Source organism: Phocoena sinus, chromosome 15 (genome assembly GCF_008692025.1).
Source record: "Phocoena sinus isolate mPhoSin1 chromosome 15, mPhoSin1.pri, whole genome shotgun sequence".
Classification (NCBI taxonomy): domain Eukaryota; kingdom Metazoa; phylum Chordata; class Mammalia; order Artiodactyla; family Phocoenidae; genus Phocoena; species Phocoena sinus.
In genome coordinates this window covers 51,448,008-51,474,667 of record NC_045777.1, presented here as the reverse complement: position 1 = coordinate 51,474,667, position 26,660 = coordinate 51,448,008, and the positions used below count along the sequence as shown (strand labels likewise).

The window sequence follows — 26,660 nt, the reverse complement described above, 5'->3', positions numbered from 1 at the left end:
TGCCAGGGCAGTGGCACCAGCCCCTGAGGCTGCCACTGCCGCAACATCACAAGCGGCGGGTTTTCATGTTTTATTGTAAAGCAACCAAAAACTCTGTGTATTTACACTTCCACATCTCCTCTGAACGCCTGAGTTCTATGCCCATCTTCTCTGTACTCGGCCAGGCAGGCAAGGGCAGGGCACTCGGGGTCCTCACCCCCTGCCCCAGCCCAGCCCCCCAGGACCCTGCAGGCGCCCATGTTAGACGATGACCGTCTGCACCTCAAGCTGGCCCTCCGGCGAGGCGATGACCAGCTCTCCCGCATGCTCCAGGATCTCAATGTCCTCCGATGAAACCATGGTCACAGTGGCTTGCTCGGCGCCATTTGTACCCGAGCGGGCTGTGAGCACAGTGCCCTCGCTGATGGCCGAGGCCAGAGTCATGGCCACCTGCTCCGTCAGGCTCTCGGGGGTGGCGATAGTGATGGTGTCGGCAGCAGCTGCCTCTGTGCCCAGCCCTGCCTCCTGGTCCATGGTCACATTCTGCACGATGATCTGGTGCCCGGCGCTGGCCTGGTGCACGATCTGCTGCACTACCTTCATGATGTGACTGTCCACCTGTGGGTGGCTCAAGGCTCAGCCCATGAGTCTGGTGAGGGTGCCAGGCCACCGCCCCCCCGCCCAGCCCCCAGCCTCTCACCTCTGTCTGGGTGCCCTCGATGATCTCCGTGGCTTCGCTGGTCTCTGCATCATCCGCAGTGGCCTGGACGGAGGATCAGAAGTCAGCCTTGCCTGCCCCAGGCCCCATCCGAACCCTGGTGGCCCCATACCCACCTCGATGATGTACTCCTGGGTATCAGCTACCACGGATGAGAACTCGACCAACACGGTGTGCGGGTCGTCGGCGAGGACGGCGGCAGCCGCTGCAGGGCTCTCCTCGGACACCAGCAACTCCTCTACCTCCAGCAGGCAGCCCCCTGTGGCAGGGAGCTCGGTCAGTGCTGGCCGGCCGCAGCCCCCCACCCCGTCCCTGCCACCTCCCGGCCCTACCTTTGGTGCGCAGGTGCCGGTTGAGTGTGCCATGCTCAGCAAAGCCGCGGCCACACTTGTAGCACTTGAAGGGCTTCTCGCCCGTGTGGTGCCGTACGTGCCGCACGAGCGAGCCCTTCTCCCGGAAGCCTCGGCTGCAGAATGGGCACACGTGCGGCTTCTCCTCCAGGTGTGTCCGGAAGTGCACCTGCTGGGCATTCTGTGGAGACCCACCATCAGGGCCAGCCTGGCCTTGGCTCTCCCAGCCCCCTCTGAGGGCCCCGGTTAGGACTGAGCAGGCTGTCAGGTGAGGGGTGAGGAGGGAGGTCTGGGGGCACAGAACAAGGGACAAATCTGGCTTAGGGAGCAGGGAGCCCATAGATGGGGGATCAGGGGCCCACCTTGGTCTTGTAGCACTTGCCACACTCGGGACAGGGGTAGGGCCTCTCATCTGAATGGACACGCCGGTGGCCGCGGACGTGGGCGATGGTCTTGTAGAGCTTCCCGCAGTCCCCACAGCGGAAGCGGCGCTCGTGCACGTGCACCTCCTGGTGCTTCTTGAGCAGGTAGGCCTTGGGGAAGGCCTTGCCACACTGCGGGCATGTGAATGGCCTCGGCCCTGGGGCCACACTCCGTGTCAGGCCGGGACCACCACCCGAGGGTGCCACCCTAGCCACCTGCCCACAAGCAACCCTGACCATCCACAGCACACCCGAGAGCCCCTCCTGGCTACCCACGGCTGTCCACTGCCCAGTACCCCCACCATCCTGCCACCCACCTGCGTGGCCTCTTTTGTGGGCCTCCAGGGTGGCCGCCGTTGGGAAGGTCTCACTGCACTGAGGGCACGGGTGGGTCCTGGGCACAGCTGAGGCCTCACTGGCCACCTGCTGGGGGACCACAGCACACCTCTAGTACCCATTGTGGGCTGGGCCCAAGCAGCACCGTGGAGGCCAGACCGAGGCACCCTGACCCTGGGAGGCTCCATAATGGGCCCAAGGAAGGCGATAAACAGATCAGGGGACAAAGTCACTGCAGACAGTGATGCAACTTTCCACCGCAGGGAGCACAGCAAGGAGGCTGGTGGCAGCCAGGATAGCATGGTGACTTTGTACCCAAGGTCCAGCCCCCCAGAAGGGGCACGCCGGCAGCACAGGCACCTACTGTCTCTACCTGTTCCACCTCCAGCAGCGGCAGTTCTGGGGGACCATCTCCCAGGGGCTGGGGACTGGACACAGTGGGAGGGGCTGGCTCCAGGGCTCTCTCCTCCCCAGGGACCCGCTCAAGGACAATGCCGGAGTTCTGCATGGCCTGGTGCAGCAGGTTCTCACGGCTGCCCTCGCTGGAACAGGGAAGCTCCTCGGGGCCGGGGGGCTGCAGGGGAGGCAAAGGGAGGCTGGCCAGGCAGCCCGGCACGCAGCACCCACCCGCCACCACCGCACAGGGCAGCCCCAGGGGCCCCCGTGCATACCCGGCATCTTCACTCAGGAATGCCCCTGGGAGCCCCACAGCCCACTCCACCTGCCTTCCCCTGCCCCACCTCATCCCTAGCTCACTCTCCGTTGCCCCTCCCTGCCATGACCTGGGTCTCCCATTTCCCCACCCAGCAACCAGACTGAACAGCAGGAAGGCAGGCCCATGTCAGTCCTGTTCCCAATGGAGCCAGTGTCCAGAACAGAGCCTGGTGCTGAGCAGACAAAGGCCTCCCCTGACCTATCCCCACCTCTGGGGTGAGGGTTTTCATGCCCAGGGGAAGCTCTTGCATCTGGACGTGGACTTCGTGGATGACAGTGCCCTTGGCATCTGTCACCAGGTGAATCACAGGCGAAGTTTCCATGGGCCCACCTGTCATTGCCGATGATGTAACAGTCCCCACGGTGGAGGCACCAGGCCCTTTAAGGCAGAATCAAGAGAGTCCATGAAGAAACACCCAACCAAAAAAAAAAAAGAAACACCCAACCAGGGTGGCACTCAGAGAGCAGCCAGGGCCGGGGCAGGGAGCCCCCGACCACACTGACCTGTGGGAGTGTCCTCTTTGCCAACAACCACATCTTTGCTCATGCTGAAGCGGATTTTTTCCGTGCACGGGGTGAGAGACTTGAGGTGCCGGGTCAGCGCACCCGACTCACGGAAGCTCTTTCCACACTTGGCACACTTATAGGGACGCTCATCTGCAGAGAGAATGGCGTCAGCCTCGGGTGGGATGCTGGCTTGGTGCTGAGGGGAAGGCAGGCCTGGAACCACAGCCTCAGTACCACCAGGAGGAAGGGGCCACGAAGCCTAGGAGCCGGGGCACCCCCAGGGCCAGCGGCAGCATGCTGTGCAGCTCCCGGCCCCAGGCCCGAGGCCGGCTCACCTGTGTGCCGCCGGTGGTGCCGGATGAGTGAGCCTTTGGTGCGAAAGGAGGCCCCACACAGTTTGCACTCGTGGTCCTTTCGGCTACTGTGGGTGACCATGTGGGCCTTAAGGATGCTGCCCTGTGGGGGGAGGGGCGGCGAGGCTCAGGCACCTCCCTGGGCAGGAGCGGGAAGGCCTGGCTCCCACAGCCAGTGCGCCCGCGGCCCCAGGGCCTCACCGTCTTGAAGGTCTTGTGGCACAGCATGCACACGTAGCGGCCGTCCTTGTTCACCAGCAGCTTGACCTGGGCCTGCTCACCCTCCCCAGAGAGTCCAGGCCCCTGACAGTTGGGGCTGCCCCGGGCCTCTGCCATCCCGCTGTCCCCCGGCTCTGCCTCAGAGGCCACGATGACCTCTTTGATGTGTCCACCACCTGAGGAGAGGCAGATGGGCCTGAGCCTTGGGATGCCACGGGCCCTGCTGCTTCCTCGGATCCCAGCCCGAGGACACTGCTGTGGCACAGTGGAGTTGTCTTGACCAACCCCCAGCCCCAGCACATGGCGCCTGCTCAGCCTGAAAGGGTGGGAGTACTGTGCTCTGACTCCATGGAGCTGCCCAGAGGAGTTCCAGGCCTCCAGAAAGTGTTCAGCAGGGAAACCCACCATGAGCACGGATGCCCCCTCCCCTCAGCCAAGAGGCACGCACGACTAGATGTGCACAGGGGTCCCGCTGTGTCCAAGGGCGGCAGAGTTCCGGCACAGAGGCAGTGGACAGGCCAACTCGCCACCATCGGCCCCCTCGCTGCTCCGGCTCCGGCTAATGTGAGAAGGAAATGCCTCTGGGGATCACCCACCAGCATCGGTTTCAAGACAGGAAGGCAAGAGACCCAGCCTGGGAGAGGAAGCGCTCGACACGCCTAGGACAGTCTGAGGAAGGAAGGCTGTGCTTTTGCAGCTCTCATGGGGGTTGAAGAAATCTGACACTGTGCAAAGCTAAGCTGTAAACATACTTCACAATTTCTGCTCATGAAAACAACACGTGGCAATCGGTTGTGAAGCCGCTTCTTAGAAACCATCTCAATCAGGCTGGCATCATGTTTTGACAAGCCATTTTCCCAAAACAGAACGGAAGTGCTGTGACTCAAACAATTAAGGGCACCTCTCCTCCCTGCCCTAGCTGACATGCTTGAAGCTTTATCTTTCCTCCCGCTCAGGAGTGAGTTTCCAAAAGAACAGGGATTTCTGCCAGGCTAGGACTTGAGTTTGAGTGTGGCACAGCAGACAGAGGGGTCAGAGAAGGGGGGAACGTGGCTGCCCTGAGTCCAGAAACAGAATGCATATTTGTTTCCAGGGAAGAGGCAGGAGAGCCTGCAGTGGGTATCCAGCCCCCTGTGCAGTCCCTGGGAACTGCACCCCCCAGCCCAGCAAGGACTGAGAACCCCCAGCCCTGTGATGCCAGCAGCTGGTGGTTTAGGACTCTGGCCTGGGCTCCAGATCGCTGAGCAGCTGACGCCAAAGGGACATTTGGGGTACCCAGGATGCCTGCAAAGGGGAAACTCCCAAAGGGGAAACTCCCAAGGGTGCGAGAGGCTTCGGGTGCCCAGAGAGGAGCCCCTGGAGCACAAGGAGCTGCCCAGCCGCGGGCTTGGGCCAGCTGGAGGCTGGATAGTAGGCAGGGCCTGGCTAGCCAGGGGGACAGAGCCTGGAGATGCTGCCTGAACCCAGGGAAACTGTTTTCCCATATGACACCACCACCCAAGAAGCCAAACTCCACACCAGGGCTGGGCATGGCCCCACCTCCCACGTCAGCCCTCTTATTCCAGAGGAGCAACAGGCAATCGTCCTCGTCCACAGGAATGTCGGGGGAAAGACAGTGTGGAGACAGGGACAGGTCCTGTAGCTTCCCTGGGATGGGACCTTGGCAGAACAGCCTGCTCTGAGGTTCCCCTCCCCCAGGTCGCCTCCCCACCTCTTCCTACTCCAGCTGGTCCCAAGGGCTTCCCAAGGCCAAGTTCTACCTGTTGCCCAAACCTGCTTCCTGTCCAGTCACCTACTCACGTCCCTGCCAAGGCCCCTGCCCATTCCCTTCCCAACCTCCCGTGCCATCAGGCCCAGCCCAGCCTCCCTGCACTGCCACACTCACACCCAGCCCCCGGCTCCCTTGGGCTGCCCTTTGAATGTCCCAGCTGCACGCTCACCTGCCTCCTATTAAGGAGCACATGACCCAATCCAGACCTCTCAACACCCCAACACTCCCTGCCCTACTGCACTTTAAAAAAGCCATCAAAGAGCCTGACTTGGCGTTGTATGCTCTTATAGGCCATGTGAGAATCAGGATAGGAATCGCCGCCCCCACGCCGGAGGGAGTGAGCACTGGGGAGGTGAAGGCCAAGGTCGGGCTGCAGGTCAGGGCGGAGCTGGAGCAGCAGGTGCACCCCACGCACACCCCAGCCTGACCCTCCAGAGCCAACTGTGGGCTGGGAAGTAGGAACCAGGGTTGGGGTTGGAGTGTGGCAAAAAAGTAGGGAAGATTCCAGAAGAACCAGGGCAGAGACAGTCCGGGGCAGCAGCAGGAGAGAGCAGCCAGCTGATGATTTATGCACAAAGTGAAGACTCCCCGAGGCCCAGGTGTCCCCCAGGGCTGCCCAGGTTCTGGGCTTCCGCTTTCTGGGCAGGGCAGGGCCTGGTGGCCAATGCCTGCTCTTGCTGCAGGCCCTGCCCTGGTGAAGGTGCACACAAGGTCTCAGCCCCTCCTCAGCCAGGCTTTGCTCTCGGGACAGCAGAGGGGCACAGGCAGCAGAGGTCCCCAGCTTCCAGCCTTGACCGCGGATGACTAACAGGTCAGCAATGCCTCAGCACTGAGAAAGCCACACGTGAACAGCCATGGTGGGGCCAAACCAGCTTACCGACAATGTCAGGAGTGTGGCTGATGTCTGCCGTGAGAGTGGCTGCCTCCACCACGATGTGGGCCACGGTGATGGGCTCCTCTGAGCCTGCTGCTGCTGGCTCCACCTGCCATTGGGTGACAGGGGACAGAGGAGACTCGTCTCCAGGGCTCCAGAGCTCAGGTTTATGTCCATGCAGGATGGCTGAGGTGGGGCCTCTCATCTCCCCCAACGGACCACTGCTCTGAGCTTGACTCCCAGCCTGAACCCTCCACCCCAGGCCCAGGGGTTGGCCCCATCTCTCTAATGCCTCCAGCCACCAAGGGCCCCATGGGGAGCCCTGAGCACCCTCAGGGAGGACTCCAGGATGAAGTGACTAGAAGCTCCAGCTTGAGGCTCAGCTGGCTCTGCAGAGATGAAGGTGAGCACCTCCATCTACAGCCCAGCCAGGTGATCGGGGCAAAGGGCCCCCAGGGATGTGAGGCCAGGGGCCTTCTGGAGGAGAGGATACCTCTGGGAGGGGTAGGAAAAGAGCACAGAGTCAGAGTAAGACAATTCTGGGCCCACTCCTCTGGGCCATTCCCGGGGTGACCAGAGGCACCTGACTTCTCTTGGAGTCTCCTTTCCCACTTCCATAGGACGAGGATGACAAGAGTGCCCAGCCCACAGGGGTGACATGGGCCTCAGTAGGACTGTGCGTGTACAGCCCGAGTACACACCGAGTGCAACAAAGTTGGCCATTTTTATGACAGAGTTGTGGGATCCCCAGGAACCATATGTACAAGACAGGAGACAAAAGGACAAAAGCCACCATGATATCCCTAAGCCAGGACAGGCCCTCAGGCTTCAAAAAAGGAGGGACACTAGGCCCCAACTGTGCAGGCTTCAACCAGAGGCTGCTGAGAGGGCCCGCATCCCAGGCCATCCGGGAAAGCCCAGAGCACCGCCAGGAGTCACCCACCCACAGCCGGATGCCTGCCCTCTGCCCACCCCGGTGGCACAGGTCCGTCTCGACATGCCTCCACCTCCTCATCCTGCTGTCCGCCGAGGGGCGGGGTGGAGGGCACGCACGTGTGCAATGGCAGTAGGGGGATGCTACCTCCTGACCCAGCAGCGCAGTAGCATTGGTGGCAGGCAGGGCCTCCTGGGGCACCCGCTGGCAGACCTTCTGGAGCTTGTGCTGAACAAAGTCCTCCAAGGCGGTGAACTCCGCCTGGCAGCGGCCACATCGGTGCACGTCATCCTCATCTGCAACGAGCCTGCGGTCAGTGGGGCTTGGGAGGGATTCCAGCCCCAGGCAGATGCACCCAAGGGTGGCATCAGAACCAGAGATGCCTTCCCCAGCCCTCCCAAAGGGGCTGAGAACACTCTTGGGAGCCCAGGGTCCCAGGCCTTCTCCGGGGTTCTACAGCAGTGCCCACCCTAGGAAGAGCAGCATCCAGCAGGGGATAACCCCGACCATGCACTTAGGCTGTAGGGATCCAAAGCCCCTACTTCAGAGATAAGGGGAGAGAGGCCCAGGGAGCAGCTGGGAGGCAGAGGGATTCAGCCAAGCTGGTTTGGGGACAGTGGAGGACCAGGGTTTAAGACTGGTTGGGGTTTGCATGTGCCCTTGGGCACCTCAGTGACCAGGTCTAGATCTGTTTCTTCATCTGTAAAATGGGCTGACTCAGTGTGTGTGTACAAGCTCTAGCTGAGAGGCCAGTCCTCAGCAAACATGGGAGAGGTAGGGCACCCTCAATCCATGACCACTCTTTTCTCACTCTGACTTCTGCTTCACTGGTTCCAAACAGGTGGCACCTCCCTACTCTGGTGAAGACGCGCAGGGTGGGACTTCCCAGAGGGGTTCCACACCCCAGGGCCATGGGCCACCGCACCTGAGCCCCTCACCATCTGGGCTGACCAGCCAGTGCCTGCCCCAGGTCCTGCAGGAGAGACTTCCGGCTCACTGAGTCCCCTACTATGTGCTGGGCATCTTACTGGGGCCAACAGCAAATCCGGCCAGCACCCTGAGGAAATAGAAGTGACTATTCCCTCTCTAGAAAAACAACTTGAGATTCAAGGCCACCCAGCTGGTGAGTGTTGGGGCCAGAACCTGAACTTGAGGGTCTACCCCAGACACCCTGCTGTTTACCCCAAGGGATAGGGAGATGCTCCTGCTTTCATAAACGTCTGCCAGTTCCCATCACCTCACTGCAGTCCCACATCAAGGTCAAACCCAGGCCTGGAGGACAGAAGGAGCCCAGTTGATGTCTATTGGATTAATGAGCAAAGGGCCAAACCACAGCCAAGACTCACAGAAGGCCACCTGACAGAGGACGGTCCCCTCCAGATGGTTCACAGTCACAAGCCAAGCACTGAGGTGACTGTACCCTCCTAACCCTCCCACCCCACTCCCCAAGTCTGACTCAGCACCAGCGTGTTGCCAATGAAGGAATCCCCACCACAGAAGGGGACACACCCAGCCCCTGTAACACTGAGTGAGATAAGGTCCTGGGTAAGCCCAGCAGGGCACAGCAACCTCCAAAGAGACCCCTCTGCGGGTAGCACTGCCCCCCATGCCAAGCTACCTACCCAAGCTGGAATAAGGAGCAAGAAATGATGTACTGAGAATTACAAATCCTGTGGGGACAAAGACCACCACCCCAATATCACCACCAACCCCCTCCTGCCCGGCCCAGTCTAAAGCTTCCTGGGACAAGCTCAGAGGGTAGAGACCAGAATTCTGTCTCCAAAAGCTATCAGTGCCCCTGTGTGTCCCCAGAACTGTTCTCAGAGATTCACATACATCCTCTATTTTGATTCTCACCACCATCCTATGAGGCAGCAGAACCCAGAAGTTAAGGGAGTGGGTTGAGGAGTCACACAATCCTGGTATCCAACAAGTCCTTGGTACTTACTAGCTGGGTGACCTGGTCACTTTCACATCTTTGAACCTCAATTTTCCTCATCCACAAAATGGGAATAATAATAGTAATAATAATAATGGCATCTAGGGCTGGCTTGAGAATGAAAAAGGCTGATGCATGGAAAGTACTCGATACATTATCCTCAACAGTAGCATCCCTATTCTGTAAGGGGAAATGGAGGCTCAGAGAGGTATGTGGTTACCTGCCCAGGATCAAACAGCTAGAAAGTGGCAGGTCTGGGACAGAAATGGCTGCAGCTTTCCAGCACTGGGCTCTGCTGCCTCCCCCCGGGTGCTGGAAAGACCCGAGGCCCCGCCCTCCCGGAGCCTCCAGTCACACCCCGGCCAGGGCCCCAGTGGCCCATCAGGTGAAGTGGGAGGGGGCGCGGAGGAGGGCAGGGCCCTGTCGAGACTGGGAGGCAGAGGGGGGCCGGGCCGCTGGCCTGAGGGCGGGGCAGGCAGTGGAGGCGATCGCCGAGGTCTACACTGACAGCCCCGGTGGCTTGGACACAGGTGAGTATCCGCGGGTGGGCACTGGGGCCCACGGGGGTGATGGGCGCCCCGCCAGGGTTAGGCCTGAGGGCCTGAGGAAACCAGGGGGCTCGTGGAAGGCTATGAGGGGTGTCGTGGGGACATGTGAGGTCTGCAAGGAACCGGGCCTGGGAAGGTCTGTCGCGCCATCAGCTCAGGCCCTCGGGGCCTCCACCAGCCAAGCTGAGCCGTCCCCACCCTGGCCGCTCCCGGCCCCGTCCGGCCCTGTTACCTTCCTCGCTAAAGGGCGCCGGGAGGCCAAGGAAGCCACCGGGGGCCAAGGCCGCCGCCGCCGCCGCCGCCGCCGCGACCCCGCCCTCGCCCGCTTCCTGCCCGGCTTCGACCCGGGCTTCTGCCGTATGCGCGGCTGTTACCCGCACTGCCATCGCGCCCTCCATGTCGCAACGCGCCGCAGGAAGATGGCGGATTTACGACCGTGTCGTCATAACAACGGGCCGCGCCAAGGCTAGCGAGAGGACGGGAGGAGGGCGATGGGGCGGAGCCCAGGATGGGTTTGATTGGCAGGAGGCGGGGCGGAGTCCTAAGGGTGTGGCCTGGAACCGCAGAGGCGGGGCCAAGCTCAGGGAGAGAAGAGACGGGGCGGGACTGCTGGGAGTGGTGTAGTTACGGTGGAGAGGACTGACAGGAGGAGGATCGGGGCCTGGGAGGGCCCGCTGGGCGTGGCTGGGGCTGGGTTCCGGCAGCTCCTTCAAGGCTCTAGCGAACTGGCGGCGCCAACTGACCGGCCCTGAGCCGGTGCTGCCGCCGCAGGTGCCCAGCCGCGATCCGAGCTCGAGTGGGCGGCTGCCGAGACACCGCCCCAGCTCGGACCAGTAGAGTGGTGCTCGCTGCCCGCCCCCGACCCCCTCGGGTGGCAGAACCTCCCTTGATGGTTGACCCAGCCACAGGGGAAAACCCGAGTTGGGGATGGCTCATGGGTAGCTTCACTAACCCTTTCATTCTTTATTTTATTTATTTTTTATTTTATTTGTTTTTTATTTTTATTTTTGGCTGCGTTGGGTCTTCGTTGCTGTGTGCGGGCTTTCTCTGGTTGCGGTGGGCAGGGGCTGCTCTTCATTGCGGTGTGCGGGCTTCTCACTGCAGTGGCTTCTCTTGTTGTGGAGCGCGGGCTCTAGGAGTGCTGGCTTCAGTAGTTGTGGCACACGAGCTCTAGATAGCAGGTAAGTACACATAAAAATTACCGTTAGTGACAGTACATTCACAATGTTGTGCAACTATCACCAACATGTAGTTGAGAACGTTGTCATCATTCCAAAAGGAAACCTGTATGCATTAGCAGTCACTCCCCATTCTCCCCTCCCCCCAGCCCCTAGCAAACCACTTTCTTTCTCTGTGGATTTGCATTTTTTGGACATTTCATATAAACAGAATTATACGCGTGGTCTTTTTCATCTGGTTTCTTTCACTTTAGTATGATGTTTTTGAGGTTTATCCAGGTTGTAGCATGCAGCAGTACTTCATTCCTTTTTGTGGCTGAATAATATTCCATTATATGAATAGACTGATTTTCATTTTTTACATCTGGGTTGTTTCCACCTAATCTACGATTGTAAATAGTGCTGCTATGAACACGTGCATACAGATTCTTTTTATTCTTTTTAAGGTAGCATTAGTTATTTGAAGCTAAGTGCGTTCTAGGATTTTCTCATTTAAGATACCAATCATCCCCATTTTGAAGAAGAAACTGAGGCACAGAACTGATGGAACACTTGCCCAAGGGCAGACCAAAGATCTAACCCAGGTCTGTCCAGAGTCATGGGCTAGAAACCCACAGGTCGTGCTCTCCCAGCTTGGTTATTCTCTGTGGCTCAGCCCAGTGCTAGATTCCAAAGACTCAGGTGAATCAGACCCAGTTCCCTCCAGGAAGGCCAGTCTCCGGGGAAGACCAAGCACGGACACAAGGGCCCAGACAGAGAGTGGACAGCTCTGCCCTGGGAAGGACACCAGCAGAGATTGTCTACATGCTGGGGCTGCCCAGCTAAGGAACTGAGGACCCTTAGCCTGTCAGGAGCTGGGATGTGTGAGGCACAGATTGGATCACCAGAAGTCAGGCTGGGGTAAAAATGGGGCTGCTTTCTGCAGGGGGCTTGCTCACCATTGCAGGCATTTAAACAGAGAGGGACAGCGTTTCAGAAGGATCCTCCTGACTGTGGTGCAGGAAAGGAAGATCTAGGATGGACAGTCTCTGAGAGGGACAAACAGGTGGAGGAGCAGGTGGGTACTTATGGAGCAGGAGGGATCTAGGGGGCACCTGGGAAGAGAGGACCAGGAGGACACCTCACTTGAGGATGTGTGGGGGAGTGATGGGAAAGCCAGCATCAGAGAGGAAGAGGAAGACCACCAGAGGAATGGAGTGGGGGTGGATTTCAAAGACAGAGCACAGCCTGGGTGTGGATGGACATGAGGAGGAGCTGGCCCCGGGGAGACAGATAACCTGCCCTGCTCCATGCTCCAGAGCCTGTAGGACAGAGTTGTCAGGGACGGGCCAGGGCTCCTGCCTGGTTATTCCCTGGGGGTCAGAAAAGGGAATCCTGACCCAGTGAGCTCTAGGCCCCACCTCAGCTGAAGCCCAGGCAGACCAGCGGCAACAGGAGTGGGCCTGAGGTCACTGGAAGGCGGAGTGGCCAGGGGCAGGCCTTCTCCCTTCCCCAAAGTCCTCCTTCCTCCAGATGGCCTCCTTTCCCACCCTGCCCTCGGCGTGGGCTCCACCTGCACACTGTGTGTTTGACAGTCAATAATGGCTTCTCTGTGGCCAGAGCCTGACAGGAACTCCATCATCCTTTATGATGGCTACTCAATCTCCCTTCCTTGGATGTACTTAAATCTGTTCAACCAATCCCATGTTGAAGATTATTTAGGTTGCATCCAATTTTTTTTTTGCCACTTTAGTCCTTTTTCCTTTCTTTTTTTTTTTAAGGGTTTGTTGTTGTTGTTTTGGCTGCACCGTGTGGCTTGCAGGATCTTGGTTCCCCAACCAGGGATCGAACCCACACCTTCGGCAGTGAAACCTCGGAGTCCTAACCACTGGACTGCCAGGGAATTCCCTTCAGTCCTTTTTCAATGACACCCTTTTTTGCTTAGCTCATTGGAAGTGATAACATCTGTGAAAACATTTTCAGTGGCTATTGGTATTTTCTAATACAATTCAAATCCATGCAATGCTGTGAAGATTAGTGTCCTTGTACCACCTAAGTCCACGCCCCGCTCCACCTGTGGTCCAGCTTCCTCACTTGGGAGGACCCTGGTGCCGTCCATTCGCAGGTATATAATGAGCACCTACTCTGTGTCAGGGACACAAAGCGATTGATCATGCTGTGCTCCTCTCCCATCCAGATGCATGGCACCTTGTCCAAGGACAGTCCTCCCCAATAAAGGGCACCGTCCTTTCCAGCCTCCTTCAGGACCTTGTCCACAGCCATCCCCTCTCTTGATACTGGCCGTTCCATCTCTCCCACTATGCCAGCTCAGACTCTACAACCTACAGGGGATGTTAAACCAAACAGAGCTCAGCTTTGGGGTCAGCTGAGTTGAATCCCAACTCTGCATTGTTCAGCTGGTGACTCTCTGTGGCTCAGTTTCCTCATCTGTAAATGGGGACACTAATTGTCTCTGCCTCTCAGGGTTGTCCTGTGATTCTGACAAGGTAATGCAGGTAAGGAGCAGCACTCAGTGCCTAGATGCTTACTGAGTGCCCAGTAAACCAAGGCAACCGGGCAAGTATTGCACCAGGCAGCCTACGGCTGGACAGAGCAGTGTTTTCTCATTCTGGCCAGTGAACCACATACACTGAATGTTTCTGGGTGGTAAAGCAGGATTTGTGATCTTCCGTCAAATCCAGTTTTTCCCAGTGTCAGTCGGCTCCACCAACAAAACTGAGTGGGAAGACACAGGGAGGAAGGTGCTGCTCCCCTCCTGGCTAGTGGGTGCGCCAGGCAGGAACACTGCATATCCTGCCCTCGTGGGCCATGGCCCCTGCCCTCATGGGCCATGGCCCCTGCCCTCCAGGGGTTCCCAGGCCAGCCAAGACCAAAGAACAGGCTGAAGGTAAACAATCAGGGCCTTAAGGGTACTGAGGTTACTGGCTTTACCTCATGGGTTTGGGGGTGAGGGGGGTCCAGAGTAGACATTATGGAGATTTGGGGCCCAAGAGAGGAGCAGGGATTTGACACACTAGGAGTTGGAGGTCTGGATCGCCTGTCACAGGGTAAGCGCTCAGGAAGCTGGGGCCTGCTATTCTGTCACCTGGCCCTAGTGAAAGTAATAAGGAGAAACATACACCTACTCTATGAACTGGCAATTCCACTCCTAGGTATATACCCAAGAGAAATGAGGGCCCGCATCCACAAATGAGTGTGTAGGAACAAGAACCTTCATAGGGACATTATTTACAATAGCTCCAAACTGGAAGCGACCCAAATGTCCATCACCTGGAGAAAAATCAGGGGAGTATATTCTTACAATGACCCATGTGGCAATTAAAAAAAAAAACAGAAGAATGGATTTCACAGATATTATGTTGATCCAAAAGAAGCAAGACTCAGAGGAGTACACAGGGTAAGCTCCTGTAAGACGGTCTAGAACAGGCAAAGGAGGCTATGACTCTATGGTGACAGAAGTCAGAAAAGCAGTTCGGGGAAGGGTACCGCTATGGACTGGATAGTGACTTGAGGGAACTTTCTGGAGTGATGGAAATATTCTATACCTTGATCTGGGGTATGTTTTTATATACATATATAAATTTATTTATTGTTGGCTGCGTTGGGTCTTGGTTACTGCGTTGGGGCTTTCTCTAGTTGTGTCGAGCAGGGGCTACTCTTCATTGCGGTGCGTGGGCTTCTCATTGCGGTGGCTTCTCTTGTTGCAGAGCACAGGCTCTAGGCACGCAGGCTCAGTAGTTGTGGCGCACGGGCTTAGTTGCTCTGCGGCATGTGGGATCTTCCCGTACTAGGGCTCGAACCCGTGTCCCCTGAATTGGCAGGTGGATTCTTAACCACTGAGCCACCAGGGAAGTCCTGGGCTATGTTTACACATGCATAACAGGGATGTAAAAATTCCATCAAGCTGTACACTTCAAATTTATGCAATTTACTGTATGTTACGCCTCCATAAAAGTTAATAATACCTAATAATGATGATAATAGCGACCAATTGTTGAGTGCTGTGTTCTAGGCACTACTGCCCTTCTCTTAGACCCTAAAGCCACTGTCTTATAATTACTCGTCCACATGACCACCAAGGCACAAGGAAAGCGTTTTTGCGAACGACTGGAAATGAGAACGCGACGCTTGTTGGGAAGGAGCCTGCGGCTGGCTCTCAGGAATGGCCGTAGTCGGCCCACGCGCAGACACTATCCGGAGTGTGTCCACGGCGGAGGGCACAGCCCAGCCCCGCCCTGGCAAAGGTGCGGACGTGACTCCGGCCTAAAAGGGGACCGCAGCCCCCTCTCCTGCCGCGGTGCTGCGGTGAGCCCCGCCGGCAAGATCGGAGACAAGCCAGCCAATCAGCAGCCGGCTCGGCCGGTTGGGGGCGGGTGGGGGGGGGGGTCACTGGATTACGGGCCTCCGTCACCTAGGCTGACCAAGAGCCTCCAATGGGCGAGCTGCCCCGCAGCAGCCAATGAACGGCAGGCTGACGTCCTGCGCCGACTCTCCAGCTCCTCCGCTGAATTTCCGCAGTGAGCGTCCCACGCAGAATGCCGGTTGGCTCCCTGCCAGCCAATCACCGGGGCGCCTAGGGCCTGACAGCCAATAGCTGCCTGCCTGCCCGCGCCGGACCGCGAAGGTTGGCGCTGCGCTCCTTCAGCCCGCGGGAGGCGGGGGCGGATTGGCGCAGGCGGTGTCCAATGGGCGGCAAGTGCGAGGCGCGTGGCCAATGAGTGAGCCGGGGGCGGGGCGGGGGCGGTGGCGGGCGGCTGCGAGGAAGAGCTGGCGGTCGGTGGCGGCGGCGGCGGCGGCGGCGGCGGCGGCGGCGACGGGCCATGGCGGAGGTGGAGGCCGGCGGCGGCGAGGGCCGCTGCGTGCGGCTGAATGCCAAGCGGGCCCAGGAGCTGCTGGCCGACGTGGACACGGTGCTGTTCGACTGCGACGGCGTGCTGTGGCGCGGTGAGACGGCGGTCTCCGGCGCGCCCGAGACCCTGACGGCGCTGCGGGCCCGCGGCAAGCGCCTCGGCTTCATTACCAACAACAGCAGCAAGACCCGCGAGGCCTACGCCGAGAAGCTGCGGCGCCTGGGCTTCGGCGGCCCGACGGGGCCCGGCGCCGGCAGCGAGGTCTTCGGCACGGCCTACTGTACCGCGCTCTACCTGCGCCAGCGCCTGACCGGTCCGCCGACCCCCAAGGCCTACGTGCTGGGCAGCGTGGCCCTGGCCAACGAGCTGGAGGCCGTGGGCGTCTCCTGCGTGGGCGTGGGGCCCGAGCCGCTGCAGGGCGACGGCCCCAGCGCCTGGCTGGATGAGCCCCTGGAGCCTGATGTGCGCGCCGTCGTGGTGGGCTTCGACCCACACTTCAGCTACATGAAGCTCACGAAGGCCGTGCGCTACCTGCAGCAGCCCGGCTGCCTGCTCGTGGGCACCAACATGGACAACCGGCTCCCACTCGAGAACGGCCGCTTCATCGCGGGTCCGTGCGCCCCGGGGGAGGGAGGCTGGAGGGCGAGCGACGGGTCCCTCCCGGCCTCTGACCCCCGGCACTCTCCTCCTTTTCTTCTCCGCCCCGCAGGTACCGGCTGTCTGGTCCGAGCCGTGGAGATGGCCGCGCAGCGCCAAGCCGACGTCATAGGGAAGCCCAGCCGCTTCATCTTCGACTGCGTGTCCCAGGAATATGGCATCAACCCGGAGCGCACCATCATGGTGGGTGATCGCCTGGACACAGACATCCTCCTGGGCGTCACTTGTGGTCTGAAGACCATCCTGACCCTCACTGGGGTCTCCACTCTGCGGGATGTGAAGAGTAATCAGGAAAGTGACTGCCTGTCTAAGAAGAAAATGGTCCCTGACTTCTATGTTGACAGCATAGCCGACCTTTTGCCTGCCCTTCAAGGTTAAAGATTTAGTGTCTTTAATCTCCAGAATAAAAAAAATTGAAAATCACCCAAATTAATAGGTGGGGCTTAAGCATCACTCAGCTAGGTGGCTTCAAGTTTGCTTACTTGGAGTTAAGCAAAGGTACTAGTTGTTAACCTTGTAAGTAAATGTTTGGGGGGTTGCATTTTTACAAATGCTTATATTTTAAGATGCACTTTTAAGCTTGGAGGGCATTGTGGGGGTCCTGGGCCTTAGGTGCCAATTGGTCTCGCAGTTGGGTTCAGCATATGTCTAGGATTCAGGTAACCTTGGGGCCTGCTAATGGGACTGAGGTGGGTCTTGGGATGTCATGTATTTTATTGAAAATTTCAGGGATCCTGGGGAGGAGGAGCTGATTATTTTGACTGTTGTGAGAAACCCAGGGCCCCGTCTGTGTGGTCATCAGCAGAGGAGCCTACTGCTGCCTCAGCCCCTCACCTGCAGGTTGGGAGTGGAGGAAAGGGCTGGTCTCAGGTGGTGTCTCCCTGTCCATGGGGTGTGGGGTGCTGCCCTCACCACCACCCCACACTTCCTTAAAAACCACTCTGATGTCACAATTGAGTGTATGTTCCGTTTCAGATACCCAGGGCTGCAACTCCTCATGCACGATTGTGCAGTTCTGTAAACTCAGCCTGGCTAAACCTCATCTTTTCCAAATGTGCATATAAACCCAGGTGACTTGGACTGAGCATATTGTTTGCTGAGCGCCAGGAGGGTATGAATGCCTTCGTTGAACTCTGGGCTGCCGTGCAGGGAGCTCAGAGCAGCATTGGTACCAAAAGCTTTTTTAACTTTTGAACAACTTTGTCAAGTGGTGGAATTGAACCGTAAGCGTGTCGATTAATAGCTGTGCTCTGTCTTGTAGGGAAAATCCCACTGAAGAAGTCTCCGTGCCCCGCAGCCAGCAGTATGGCCAAAGGCATGTGCTGGCTAAGGAATACTTGTCACCCAAGGCTCCCTCTGGGTAGAGGAGGAAAGAGGTGTCCCTCAAAACAGGAAGTCCTTTTACAGAGCATCCAGTCTTTTTCTGTCTTGGTTGGGATGGGTGTCATATGTCAATGGTCCATGAGGCCACCTATTTTGACCCTGGAGTCCCTTGTCAGTTGCCATCTGGAGGACTGGAAGGGTCCACTGGCTAGCCAAGGGTTTTTGGCAGGGGGCCGTGCCTTTTCTGCCTGTTCCCTAAGTTGCTGACCGTTGAGAATACGCCTGATAAGCAGACTCTCTGGCCGCGCTTGTAGGGTAGGGCCTGGGAAGCTGTTCCTTTTGGCCGACTCCTTCCTGGCGCCTCGCCCTGCACCCAGTGGCATCTGCCCAGATCCTGTGACTTTTCTCCTAGCCCCAGGGTCACAGTGCTCCTTCATTAACTCTCGTAAGAGTGCTCAGAGCAATAAAGGGTGTCCTGAGCCTCCAGCTCCCCCCAGGCCTGGGTGTCTGGGGTTCGGACTCTGCCGTGGGCAACACGAGGGCAGCGGGCGCCTGTGAGGTTGGTGGTGCTGACGTTGGCTCTGCGAGGTCGGCTCAAGGTGGGTCAGGATATTGAGCAGGCCTGTCAGGGCGTTGTCACCCACACCAGGAACACGCGGCAGGTGCAGCAGCCAGCAACACCTCCCTTTTCTGCTGGGCGGCGGCCCGGGAGCCCTGTGCATCATGTCTACACCCCATTGCACTGTATGAACCCAAAGGTATATTAAATTCTCAAACCCTAGCTGACTCTGGTGTTCCTCGCTCTCGCCTAGACAGCAGCCTTCACACAGGGTGCAGCTGTCTCATCACAGCTGGGCAGTGGAAAGGGCAGCAGGGCCGGGTACACCGAGTACAAGGCCATTCTGGGATTCCAATTCCAGAGTTGGGACGCTGACCACAGCAACTCCACCCCATTTCAGGCCCACCGCAGGGAGTCAGGTTCTGAAGAATCAGGAAAAACAAGGGACAAAAACAGTATGAAAGGGCCGTGGGGTGAAGCTGGTTAAGGAATGCACTTCCTGAAAGCTGCCAGTGCTGAGGGCCACTAACTGTTGGGATCCACAGCATCAAGCAGCTAGAAACGCACGGCACCAGTCAGAGAAAGCCACGCTGGGCAGGGCAGGGGTCAGTGGACATGAGGCTGACCTAACCATCCTGGGGCGTGCAGGAGATTTCAGGAAGCTGTCCTCACCGCAGTGGAGCCTCCTGGAAGCCATACTGGTCTCAGGCAGGCACCTACCTGGGGGGGTGCCCTGTGTTGGTGGGGGCTGGGAAGCAGCTGGGAGCAGCTGGGGTGCATGGGGAGGAAAGGGAAGTGGCACAGAGTCCCATGCCTGTCATTCATGAAACAGGCACTTGTTAATGGTCTGCTGCGTGCCAGGCCCTGTACCCAGTCCTGGGAGTGTAGAGGTAACCCGAGAGACTAGAAACAGGCTTCTTTAGGAAAAATTAAATCTGCCCCCAACTAGACTCCCTATATAAAGTCGGCCAGGCCTGAGCTGCTCTCTGTGCCAGCCGCTGGGTCCTGACTTCCACAGTGGCCACGCTCTCATGACCTCCCGTGACCATGTGTGCTCTGGTCTGCACAGGCCAGGTGTTGGGAGAGCCAGGCACAGTGACGAGCAGCCTCCCCAGGTGACCTGTCTCTGACCCGGATATCAGGTAGCCGGGCTGGGGAGGAGGCAGGGGGGTCAGGAGGGGAAGGGGCCAGGTCGATTGTTTGACTCATCGGAGGTGTCCTGAGGTTTCCCAGGCTGCAGCAGACAATCAGCGCATTGTCACCAGGGCTGCATCATGGAGCAGGGGAGCTGCCGGGCCGAGAGACCCGGGTCTGGACCTGTCGGGGTGAGTGCCTCCCACCACTCGGTGCCCTCTCCTTGGACAAAGACCCAGGGCCTGGCCTGCAGGGGCAGGAGAAGCGTCCACCTCCCATACCTCCTCAGCCCCTTCCTTCCCTGAGCCAGCCTGTTGCCTGGTCTCCAGGCCCCACTGACTGCAATGTGCCTCCACGTGAAGACCAAGCCCTGCCACGGGGGCTGGAGAGCTCCTGGCCTGCTACTGCTGCTGCTGGCACTGGCCACCACTGGGGCTGTGGCTGGAGGGCTTCTTGGCTTCGCTCACAGCTCTCTCAAGGTGAGGCCCCCTCAGGACCTGGGCAGGGCACAGACAGTGGGGAGGAGGAGGAGAGACCAGCATAGCCCACACTTACAGTGGAGCCAGGGCTCGGAGCAGACAGCAGGAGGACCAGAGGGGTGGCGGGGTTAGAAGCCTCGCAGCAGGGCTGGGGGAGTGTTGGGGTCTGCTCCAGCCTGGCCAGCTGAGCTCCTGCTTCCCACTCTTAGCCACTGCTGCAGACGCTCCGTCTGACCCTCCCGAGCTCCAGGGTACCCTGGTCCAACCAAACCGAACAGGTGGACGTGGCCCAGAACGTGGCAACCATCAGGGTGACTCCAACTCAGAGCAACCACAGCTGGGCAGAGCGTGAGTGGCCTGGGGAGGGGGGTGGGGGCAGGGGTGGATGTTCAGGTGGCCCTGCCTCACCTGCCTGCCTTCCCAGGGTTGTGTCTGTTACCGCCCCTCAGAGCACCGGGCCTGCTTCCTCCGCCTGATGGAACCCCGAGACCGCGAGACCCTGCAGCTGCTGGTGAACACCTCTTGGGTAAGGAGCCTCCGGCCAGGGGCCAGACAAAGGGTCCTGTGTGTGGCCTGGGCCCGGGGCAGGATGGGGCTCCAGTTTCAGGGGAACAGAAGCTCTATCTTCCTTTGGTAGAGGCTGCTGACAAGAGCCAGGGCAAGGCTGGCACAATGCCAGCATGTCTAGGGACATGTGGGCCCAACCCAGCCAGGGGCAGTGCGAGTGTCCTTCTCTGCAGCCCCAAGGGACTCGCAGCCCCAGCCAGGACACCCACTATGCCCAGGAGCTGCTGGCAGTGCTTGGGAGCCGTGAGGTGGACCCTGCCCAGGTGGGGGCTTCTGTGCGGAACCTTTGTGCAAAGACCCCCATTTACTGGGCCCGACGAGCAGAGAGTGAGTTGGGGCAGGCTGTGCGGAGGGGCCTGGGCTCCCGCAGGACAGTCGGTGGCAGGGTGGGGAAGGAGTCCTTTAGGGATCATGGAGGCCCCTCCCCCCAGGGCCCCAGAGGCAGCGGCTGATCTACCTATGCATCGGCATCTGCTTCCCAAGCAACATCTGTATGTCCGTCTGCTTTTATTACCTCCCGGACTAAGCCCTTGCAGCGCAGCCCCTCAGGCCAGCCAGCTGGCTGGCGCGATCACCAGTCCATGGAGGGTAGCCGCTGGCGGGGCTAATAAACAACTCCACCTGGCCATGACGGTGTCCTCTGTGGCCTCGGGACACGAAACAGTGGCAGGGAGGGGAAGGAGGAGGCACTGGCTTGGGGGTGGGCACCAGCCTCGGATCCCCCTCAGCGGCCCTAGGCCCTGTGGGTCCAGAATTTCTGAAGGGGATGCAAGCTGCCTAGGGTGGGCCTCCTGAGCCTCCTCACATCCATGTAAGCAGCCGGGGCTCAGAGAGTCCCTGGATGGACCAGCCTGGCCAGTCTAGTCTGGCCAGGGACCAGGGTAGGTCAGTCAGGTCCAGCGAGCCTAGGATGGTAGAGACCAGCCATGGGGTGTCACTCTGATCTGGGCAGCTGGACAGACACATCCAGCTGGTGCCGCCTGGACAGCTGCCTGCAATCCTGAGGGGACACAGGTTAGCCCAGCACACTGTCATTGAAGGCCAAGCAGACAACAGCTTTCTGGTGGCCGCCGTACTCTCTCTTGATCTCTCCCGTCTCCACGCACCAGAGCCGGGCCAGGTTGTCAGAGGAAGCTGCAAGGAGGGAGAACATGGGTGGCGGCTCAGAGTGCAGCCCCAGGCCGGGCCAACGGGCGCGGGGAGGCACGGCAGGCAGGCGGGGCTCACCGGTGACTATGTACTGGGAGTCCCCCGAGAAGGCGCAGCCCCACATCCAGCCTCGGGACGACTCTCCAGGGTTGCTGCTCTTGATGCTCAGCTCCGTCATCAGGGAGAAGTTGGACGTCCTCCAAATCTTGCATGTCTGGTCGGCCGAGCAGGTGGCGAGGAGCCTGGGGGTGGGTGTGAGCGTGGCAGGGGTGTCATCAACGGCCACTCCCATCCTGTACCCCCTTGCCGTCCTCCAAGCAGGCCCAACGCATTAGGCCCCCAGCCTCAGGCACACTGCTTCCTCCCCGCAGCCATGCAAGGGCTCCCGGCCCCCCAGGCCCTGCACACACGTGGAGTCTGGGCTGAAGCGGCACTGCAGGGCGTAGCGGGTGTGTGCTGGGATCTTGGTCTTGGGGATGAGCTGTGTCACCTCGTCACCAATGCCCCCAGTCAGGTTCCAGACATAGCAGTTCCCCTGTGGTGTAGGAGGGAAGTCATGGGAGGCCCGGAGCCTCCGGTCTGACAGGTGGGGAAGGATGCCCTGGCAGCAAGACCTAGATCCAGGGGCTGCCATCCTGGGGTCCAGGGGACATGTGACAGGCACATCTGGCCCTGCCTGCAAGGAGCACCTGGGTGACCTGGCCCCAACCAAGGGCCATACCTGATGAGCTGAGGGCAGGAGGCCATGCCTGGCCTTCCTGAAGGATGCCGCTGGCCAACAAGAATGTGAAGAACAAGATGAGAGGAGGGCACCCAGATAGAGGGAACAGCAGGGCAAAGGCTTGGAAGTGGGCGGTCTGGGGATGTCGGGAACAACTGATTTGCTGAGACTGAATGGACGTTAAAGGAAGAAAATGAGGCTGGATAGGAGTCCAGGGGTCAAATCACAGTGTCCTGAGGCCCTGGTAAGGAGCCTAGAGCATCTTGCAGTTCACCCAGGGGAAGGATGCAGTCAGGCTGGTACTGCTGAAGGATGCTCTGGCAGTCGAGGGAAAATGGGTTAGGGGCAGGGGGAGGTCACAGAGGAAGGAAGGAGGTCAGAGAGGCTGCAACCACTGTCGGGAGAGACGAGGGAAACTTGGATCAGGAGGAGACAGGGTGGAGAAAGAAACGGACAACTGGAAAGACTCTGGAGATGGAGGTGACTGGACTGCTGGGTGGGCTATGGCAGGTAGCGAGAGGTAGCATCAGGAGTGACACCCAAGTTTCTGGCTTTGGTGGCTGGGTCAGAGCTGGAGTCCAGGATGGGGAAGCAGGACTGGGGGGGGAGGGGAGGGGCCAGAGGGACATCTGGGGAATAAGCCCACCTTCAGGGAATAAGGGAGGTAAGGGGCTGGGAGCCGAGCTGCACACCCGTCCCTGGGACTCACAGTGCTATTGACCGCGGCCATGTAGCTAGCATCCGGGTCGATGTGGGCCGATGTGATAGAGACCTCAGGCTCCGGGATCAGCTGCTCGTTGTGGTCAGTTTTCAAGTCCCAGATGTGGATGGCGCCACTCTGGTCACCCACAATGAGTTCTGCCTGAGGTGCAGGGGAGGTGAGGTGGGGCAGGACCCCTGCCCTCCAAAGCCCCAGGGTGCCCAGCCCTGTGCTTCCCCCTCACCTGGTTGGGGTGCAGGCACACACAGTTAATGGGCGCATTCACCTGGAAGATCCGCTGACACTGCAGGTTCCGGGACCTTCGAGGTGGGGGACACACTCTGTCTATAGTGGATGCCATTGGTACTCCACCGAAAGGCCCTTTCCTTGGCCACTTATCTTGTCACTCTACGATGGGAGCTATCCCATAGGAAATACTTGGGAGGTTTGGCCCTCCCCAGGGGCAGCTTGAAGCCAATAACTGACTCAGAGGGGCATAAAGGGTGGCCCCTTGCCTCAAGGCGGGGCTCATTGTTTGATGCAGTTCATTCCAGAGCTGCCTGTTGGATCAGGCTGAGGCTCTGCTCGTCTCTGTGGGTCTTCATCCCTGCCCTATCTTTCCTCACTTGGCCCTCAATAAGTCACCTGCACAGAAAACCCCGTCTCAGCCTCTGCTTGGAGGGGACCTGACCTAAGACAGTCTCCCAGCCTGACCCTCACCCCCACACACCCAGGCAGCAGACCCCTCCTGCCCAGTGCCCCACACCTGAGGTCCCAGATCCGGGCAGTGCAGTCCTCCCCACCAGTGTACATCCAGCGGCCGTCCTCGTGGAAGCCCACAGACGCGATGTTCTTGTTGACCCCGTCATAGCTGATGATGGGGTTGGGGTTATTGGAGTTGAGATCATACATGCGAATGTGCTGGTAACCTAGGGGCACAGGCCAAACTGAAGTGTGGCTGCGCCTAGATGGACCTATGAGAAATCAGGGGTTGGGGTCGAGGGTACAGGTACCTGCAGCAGCAATCATGCTGCGGTCAGGTGTGATCTCCAGCGCGTTCACCTGCTAGGTCTGTTAAGGAGGATGACAAACAGAGCCCATCCTTCCCACCGGAGGCCTTTGCCCAGACTTATCCCTACCAGGCATCCTGCCCAGCACCACCTGCCCCAACTCCACAGTGGAGGATACGGAGTCCTGGTGCTGCACCGTTCGCGTACAGATCCCGCTGTGGGCCTGCCAGAACCGCACCGTGTGGTCATAGCCTGCAGTGGCCAAGATGACGGGGTCACTGCCCACCGTACCTGGAGACGTGTTCATGGTGTGGCTGCTTGAAAGACTCGGATCTACACAGGGCCCTAGGTCTGACCGGCAGGGGTCAGAGATCAGAGCATCCGGAGAAGAGAGAGGAGTGCAGTGTTTAGAGAATACCCTCTATGTCCTAAACAGATTACAACAGATTACTCGGTGCTAAAAAATAAAATCATCCCCATTTTAGATGTGGGGAAACTGAGGCTCAGAGAGTTTCAGGGATACGCGTGACACCCGGCGAAGGACAGCGCCGAGCTCCAAGGCGCATGCTCCGTTCCCCGCCCCAAGAACCCTGCCGGAATGCCACCCTACCCGCGGCCGGCAGGGGGCAGTCACGTCCGGGGCGCCACTCCGCCGCAGGGCCGGGCCGCGCAAGCGCAGCGAAGCGGGCAGGCCGGAGGGAAAAGCCTGAATGCTACGGCTGCGCATGCGTAGCAGGCCGGTGGCTGGACCTGATGGGCGGGGGCGCTTTCTGGCTGGACCCTCGAGCTTCCCGGCGCTCCGTCGACCACCCTGACTCCGTCCCGCTGAGCCAGCTTCCTCCGGGCGCGCTCTCCCGGCCACTGAAAGCCGCTTTCCAGCCCTCGCCCCACGGCCTCCGTACCTTACTTGCTGCTCTGCGTTCCGCCGCGGTCCAGGACGCCTAGCGGAGCCGGAGCAAGTCGATAGAGGCCGAGGCTGAGCGTAGAGTTATCGATGGGCCATTAGGGCGACACCAAGGGGCGTAAGGGGAGAAGGGACGGGAGACGAGACTAGAGTTCTGGGGCAGGGGCTCCTCAATACGGGCCTCTGCGGTATCGGGCGGCGCCGGTGGACGAAAGCAGCGACCCCAGCCTTTTCCCCACTCGGGCTCCTCACCCTTCTGGGACCCATTCTCCAGGCCGGGTTGCACCATCGACTCCCTCCCATCCATCCCCTGATTCCCACGCGGGGCTAGGATTCCCAGGTAAATTACAGGACATCCAGTTGCATTTGAATTCAGATAAACAACATGTTTTGTTTTGCTAAGTATAAGTATATCCCAAATATTGCATGGGATATACTTATACTAAAAAGTTCTTCGTCGCCTAGGTGAAATTCAAGTGTAGCTAGTTGTCCTGTGGTTTTATTTGCTAGATCAGGCAACCCTACTCTGGTCCCTTTCAGGACTGTCCAGCCAGGGTCTGACCCTCGGGTCCCCTCACTAATCCCAGTGACCCCTCAAAAACTGGGGTCCCTCTTGCCGCTTTTTCCATCCAGCCTTCCCACACTCTACACACGTGGCCTCATCCTCGAAAGAGTCCTTGAGACAGGCTCTCCCATGGTTTCTTCCCACTATGCTTATAAATGCAGCTCCACCCCCCTTCCTTCCTCAGGCCCCTTGATCAAGGCCATGTCCCCTGCCTATCCACCCAGGCCATGGGTCCCGGGAACCTTCTTTCCTGTACCTTCCCCACCTCCCCTCTTTCCTTCCCCTCAGCATTTCAACACCATAAAACAACTCAAAACTCCTTCCAGCCTGCTCTCTTTCAAAGATCTGTTCTCACTTCTCACTCACTGCTTGACCCTGTCATGTCTTTTACTCCCAGCTCTCCAGTGAAAATTTCACGAGGTCCCTGGCCATCTCACATTGCCAAACCCAGTGGATACTTTTCCTTCTGCATCTCGCCACATCTGTCTGCACAGTGGCTGACAGCACTGCTCCTAGAAAACTGTGACCGCCACCCAGCTTCTTGCCCTGCACTCAGTCTCTTACTCTGCCTTCCCCTAAAGGCTGGTGGCCTCCAGAGTTCCTGTCTCCACACTATCCCTGGGGGCTCTTGCCCACTCTTCAGGGCTTTCAGTGCCATCCCTGGTCCGGGGCCTTTCCACCCTGTCTCCAGCTCACATCCGGCTCCCTGTTTGACATTTTCCATTGAAGGCCCCATGGACACCACTTTCCACGGCCAAGACAGTTCATGATCGACCTGCCCCCAAAGGCTTCCCCTTCTGTGTGCAGTGCCCACCCATGTATGACAGTGAGGCAAGATGGGCCACCACTCCCTCTCCCGGAACAGCCTCCCCACACCCACTCCTGCCCCCTCCAGGCTGTCCTTCACATTACAGAGTGGTCTTCTAAAAACCTAAGTCTGACCCCTGTTAGAAGCCTGCAGGGGTCCCCCGTTACCCTCCAGACTCCTGGGCCAGACTCCTGGGCCCAGCCAACCCTGTGGCTTCTCCTTCTCTCCACTCCACAAGCCATGAGTGAACAACAGTCTGAGAATTCACTACACCTTCTCTTTGAATGCTTGCCCACACCTAGGATGCTTCACCTCTACCTCTTCAACTGCTGAACTGTTTTTTTCAGGACTTTTCATAGCATTTTGAGAGCTTATTCTGTGTGGGGGGCTAT

The 26,660-nt window shown here is 59.0% G+C and overlaps 4 protein-coding genes across 20 annotated transcripts; 2 read left to right on the top strand and 2 right to left on the bottom strand.

Moving 5' to 3' along the window:
• Window positions 1-57: 57 nt before the first annotated feature.
• Window positions 58-10,317, bottom strand: E4F1 (E4F transcription factor 1). Of its 9 annotated transcripts, XM_032606397.1 has the most exons (15): window positions 9,897-10,029; window positions 8,360-8,449; window positions 7,245-7,473; window positions 6,247-6,352; window positions 3,581-3,774; window positions 3,362-3,482; window positions 3,024-3,176; window positions 2,729-2,898; window positions 2,170-2,379; window positions 1,787-1,895; window positions 1,410-1,627; window positions 1,030-1,228; window positions 814-956; window positions 680-742; window positions 58-597 (listed from the first exon to the last, which is right to left on the bottom strand). In XM_032606397.1, the coding sequence occupies exons 3-15, from the start codon at window positions 7,452-7,454 to the stop codon at window positions 241-243; spliced, it is 2,253 nt and encodes a 750-aa protein (XP_032462288.1). In that variant the 5' UTR covers window positions 7,455-7,473; window positions 8,360-8,449; window positions 9,897-10,029; the 3' UTR covers window positions 58-240. The 9 variants fall into 9 exon arrangements, with proteins under 9 accessions (XP_032462288.1, XP_032462281.1, XP_032462284.1 ...); XM_032606390.1 differs by lacking the exon at window positions 8,360-8,449 and having other exon boundaries at window positions 7,325-7,473; window positions 9,897-10,317; XM_032606393.1 differs by lacking the exon at window positions 8,360-8,449 and having other exon boundaries at window positions 2,179-2,379; window positions 7,325-7,473; window positions 9,897-10,102.
• PGP (phosphoglycolate phosphatase) lies at window positions 8,672-18,458 on the top strand. 3 transcript variants are annotated; one of them, XM_032606400.1, is made up of 3 exons: window positions 15,596-16,302; window positions 16,402-16,722; window positions 17,079-18,453. In XM_032606400.1, the coding sequence occupies exons 1-3, from the start codon at window positions 15,663-15,665 to the stop codon at window positions 17,099-17,101; spliced, it is 984 nt and encodes a 327-aa protein (XP_032462291.1). In that variant the 5' UTR covers window positions 15,596-15,662; the 3' UTR covers window positions 17,102-18,453. The 3 variants fall into 3 exon arrangements, with proteins under 3 accessions (XP_032462293.1, XP_032462292.1, XP_032462291.1); XM_032606402.1 differs by lacking the exons at window positions 15,596-16,302; window positions 17,079-18,453 and adding an exon at window positions 8,672-9,646 and having other exon boundaries at window positions 16,402-16,772; XM_032606401.1 differs by having other exon boundaries at window positions 15,590-16,302; window positions 16,402-18,458.
• On the top strand, window positions 18,325-20,955 carry BRICD5 (BRICHOS domain containing 5). The gene is made up of 9 exons (XM_032606419.1): window positions 18,325-18,430; window positions 19,301-19,373; window positions 19,465-19,556; window positions 19,695-19,844; window positions 20,054-20,192; window positions 20,224-20,237; window positions 20,269-20,370; window positions 20,585-20,738; window positions 20,843-20,955. The coding sequence occupies exons 3-9, from the start codon at window positions 19,506-19,508 to the stop codon at window positions 20,935-20,937; spliced, it is 705 nt and encodes a 234-aa protein (XP_032462310.1). The 5' UTR covers window positions 18,325-18,430; window positions 19,301-19,373; window positions 19,465-19,505; the 3' UTR covers window positions 20,938-20,955.
• On the bottom strand, window positions 20,902-24,953 carry MLST8 (MTOR associated protein, LST8 homolog). Of its 7 annotated transcripts, none has more exons than XM_032606405.1 (9): window positions 24,894-24,953; window positions 24,170-24,342; window positions 23,995-24,046; window positions 23,748-23,910; window positions 23,226-23,301; window positions 22,991-23,143; window positions 21,971-22,095; window positions 21,639-21,802; window positions 20,902-21,545 (listed from the first exon to the last, which is right to left on the bottom strand). In XM_032606405.1, the coding sequence occupies exons 2-9, from the start codon at window positions 24,296-24,298 to the stop codon at window positions 21,427-21,429; spliced, it is 981 nt and encodes a 326-aa protein (XP_032462296.1). In that variant the 5' UTR covers window positions 24,299-24,342; window positions 24,894-24,953; the 3' UTR covers window positions 20,902-21,426. The 7 variants fall into 7 exon arrangements, with proteins under 7 accessions (XP_032462296.1, XP_032462301.1, XP_032462299.1 ...); XM_032606410.1 differs by having other exon boundaries at window positions 24,170-24,243; window positions 24,602-24,934; XM_032606408.1 differs by having other exon boundaries at window positions 24,170-24,282; window positions 24,894-24,930.
• Window positions 24,954-26,660: the final 1,707 nt, after the last annotated feature.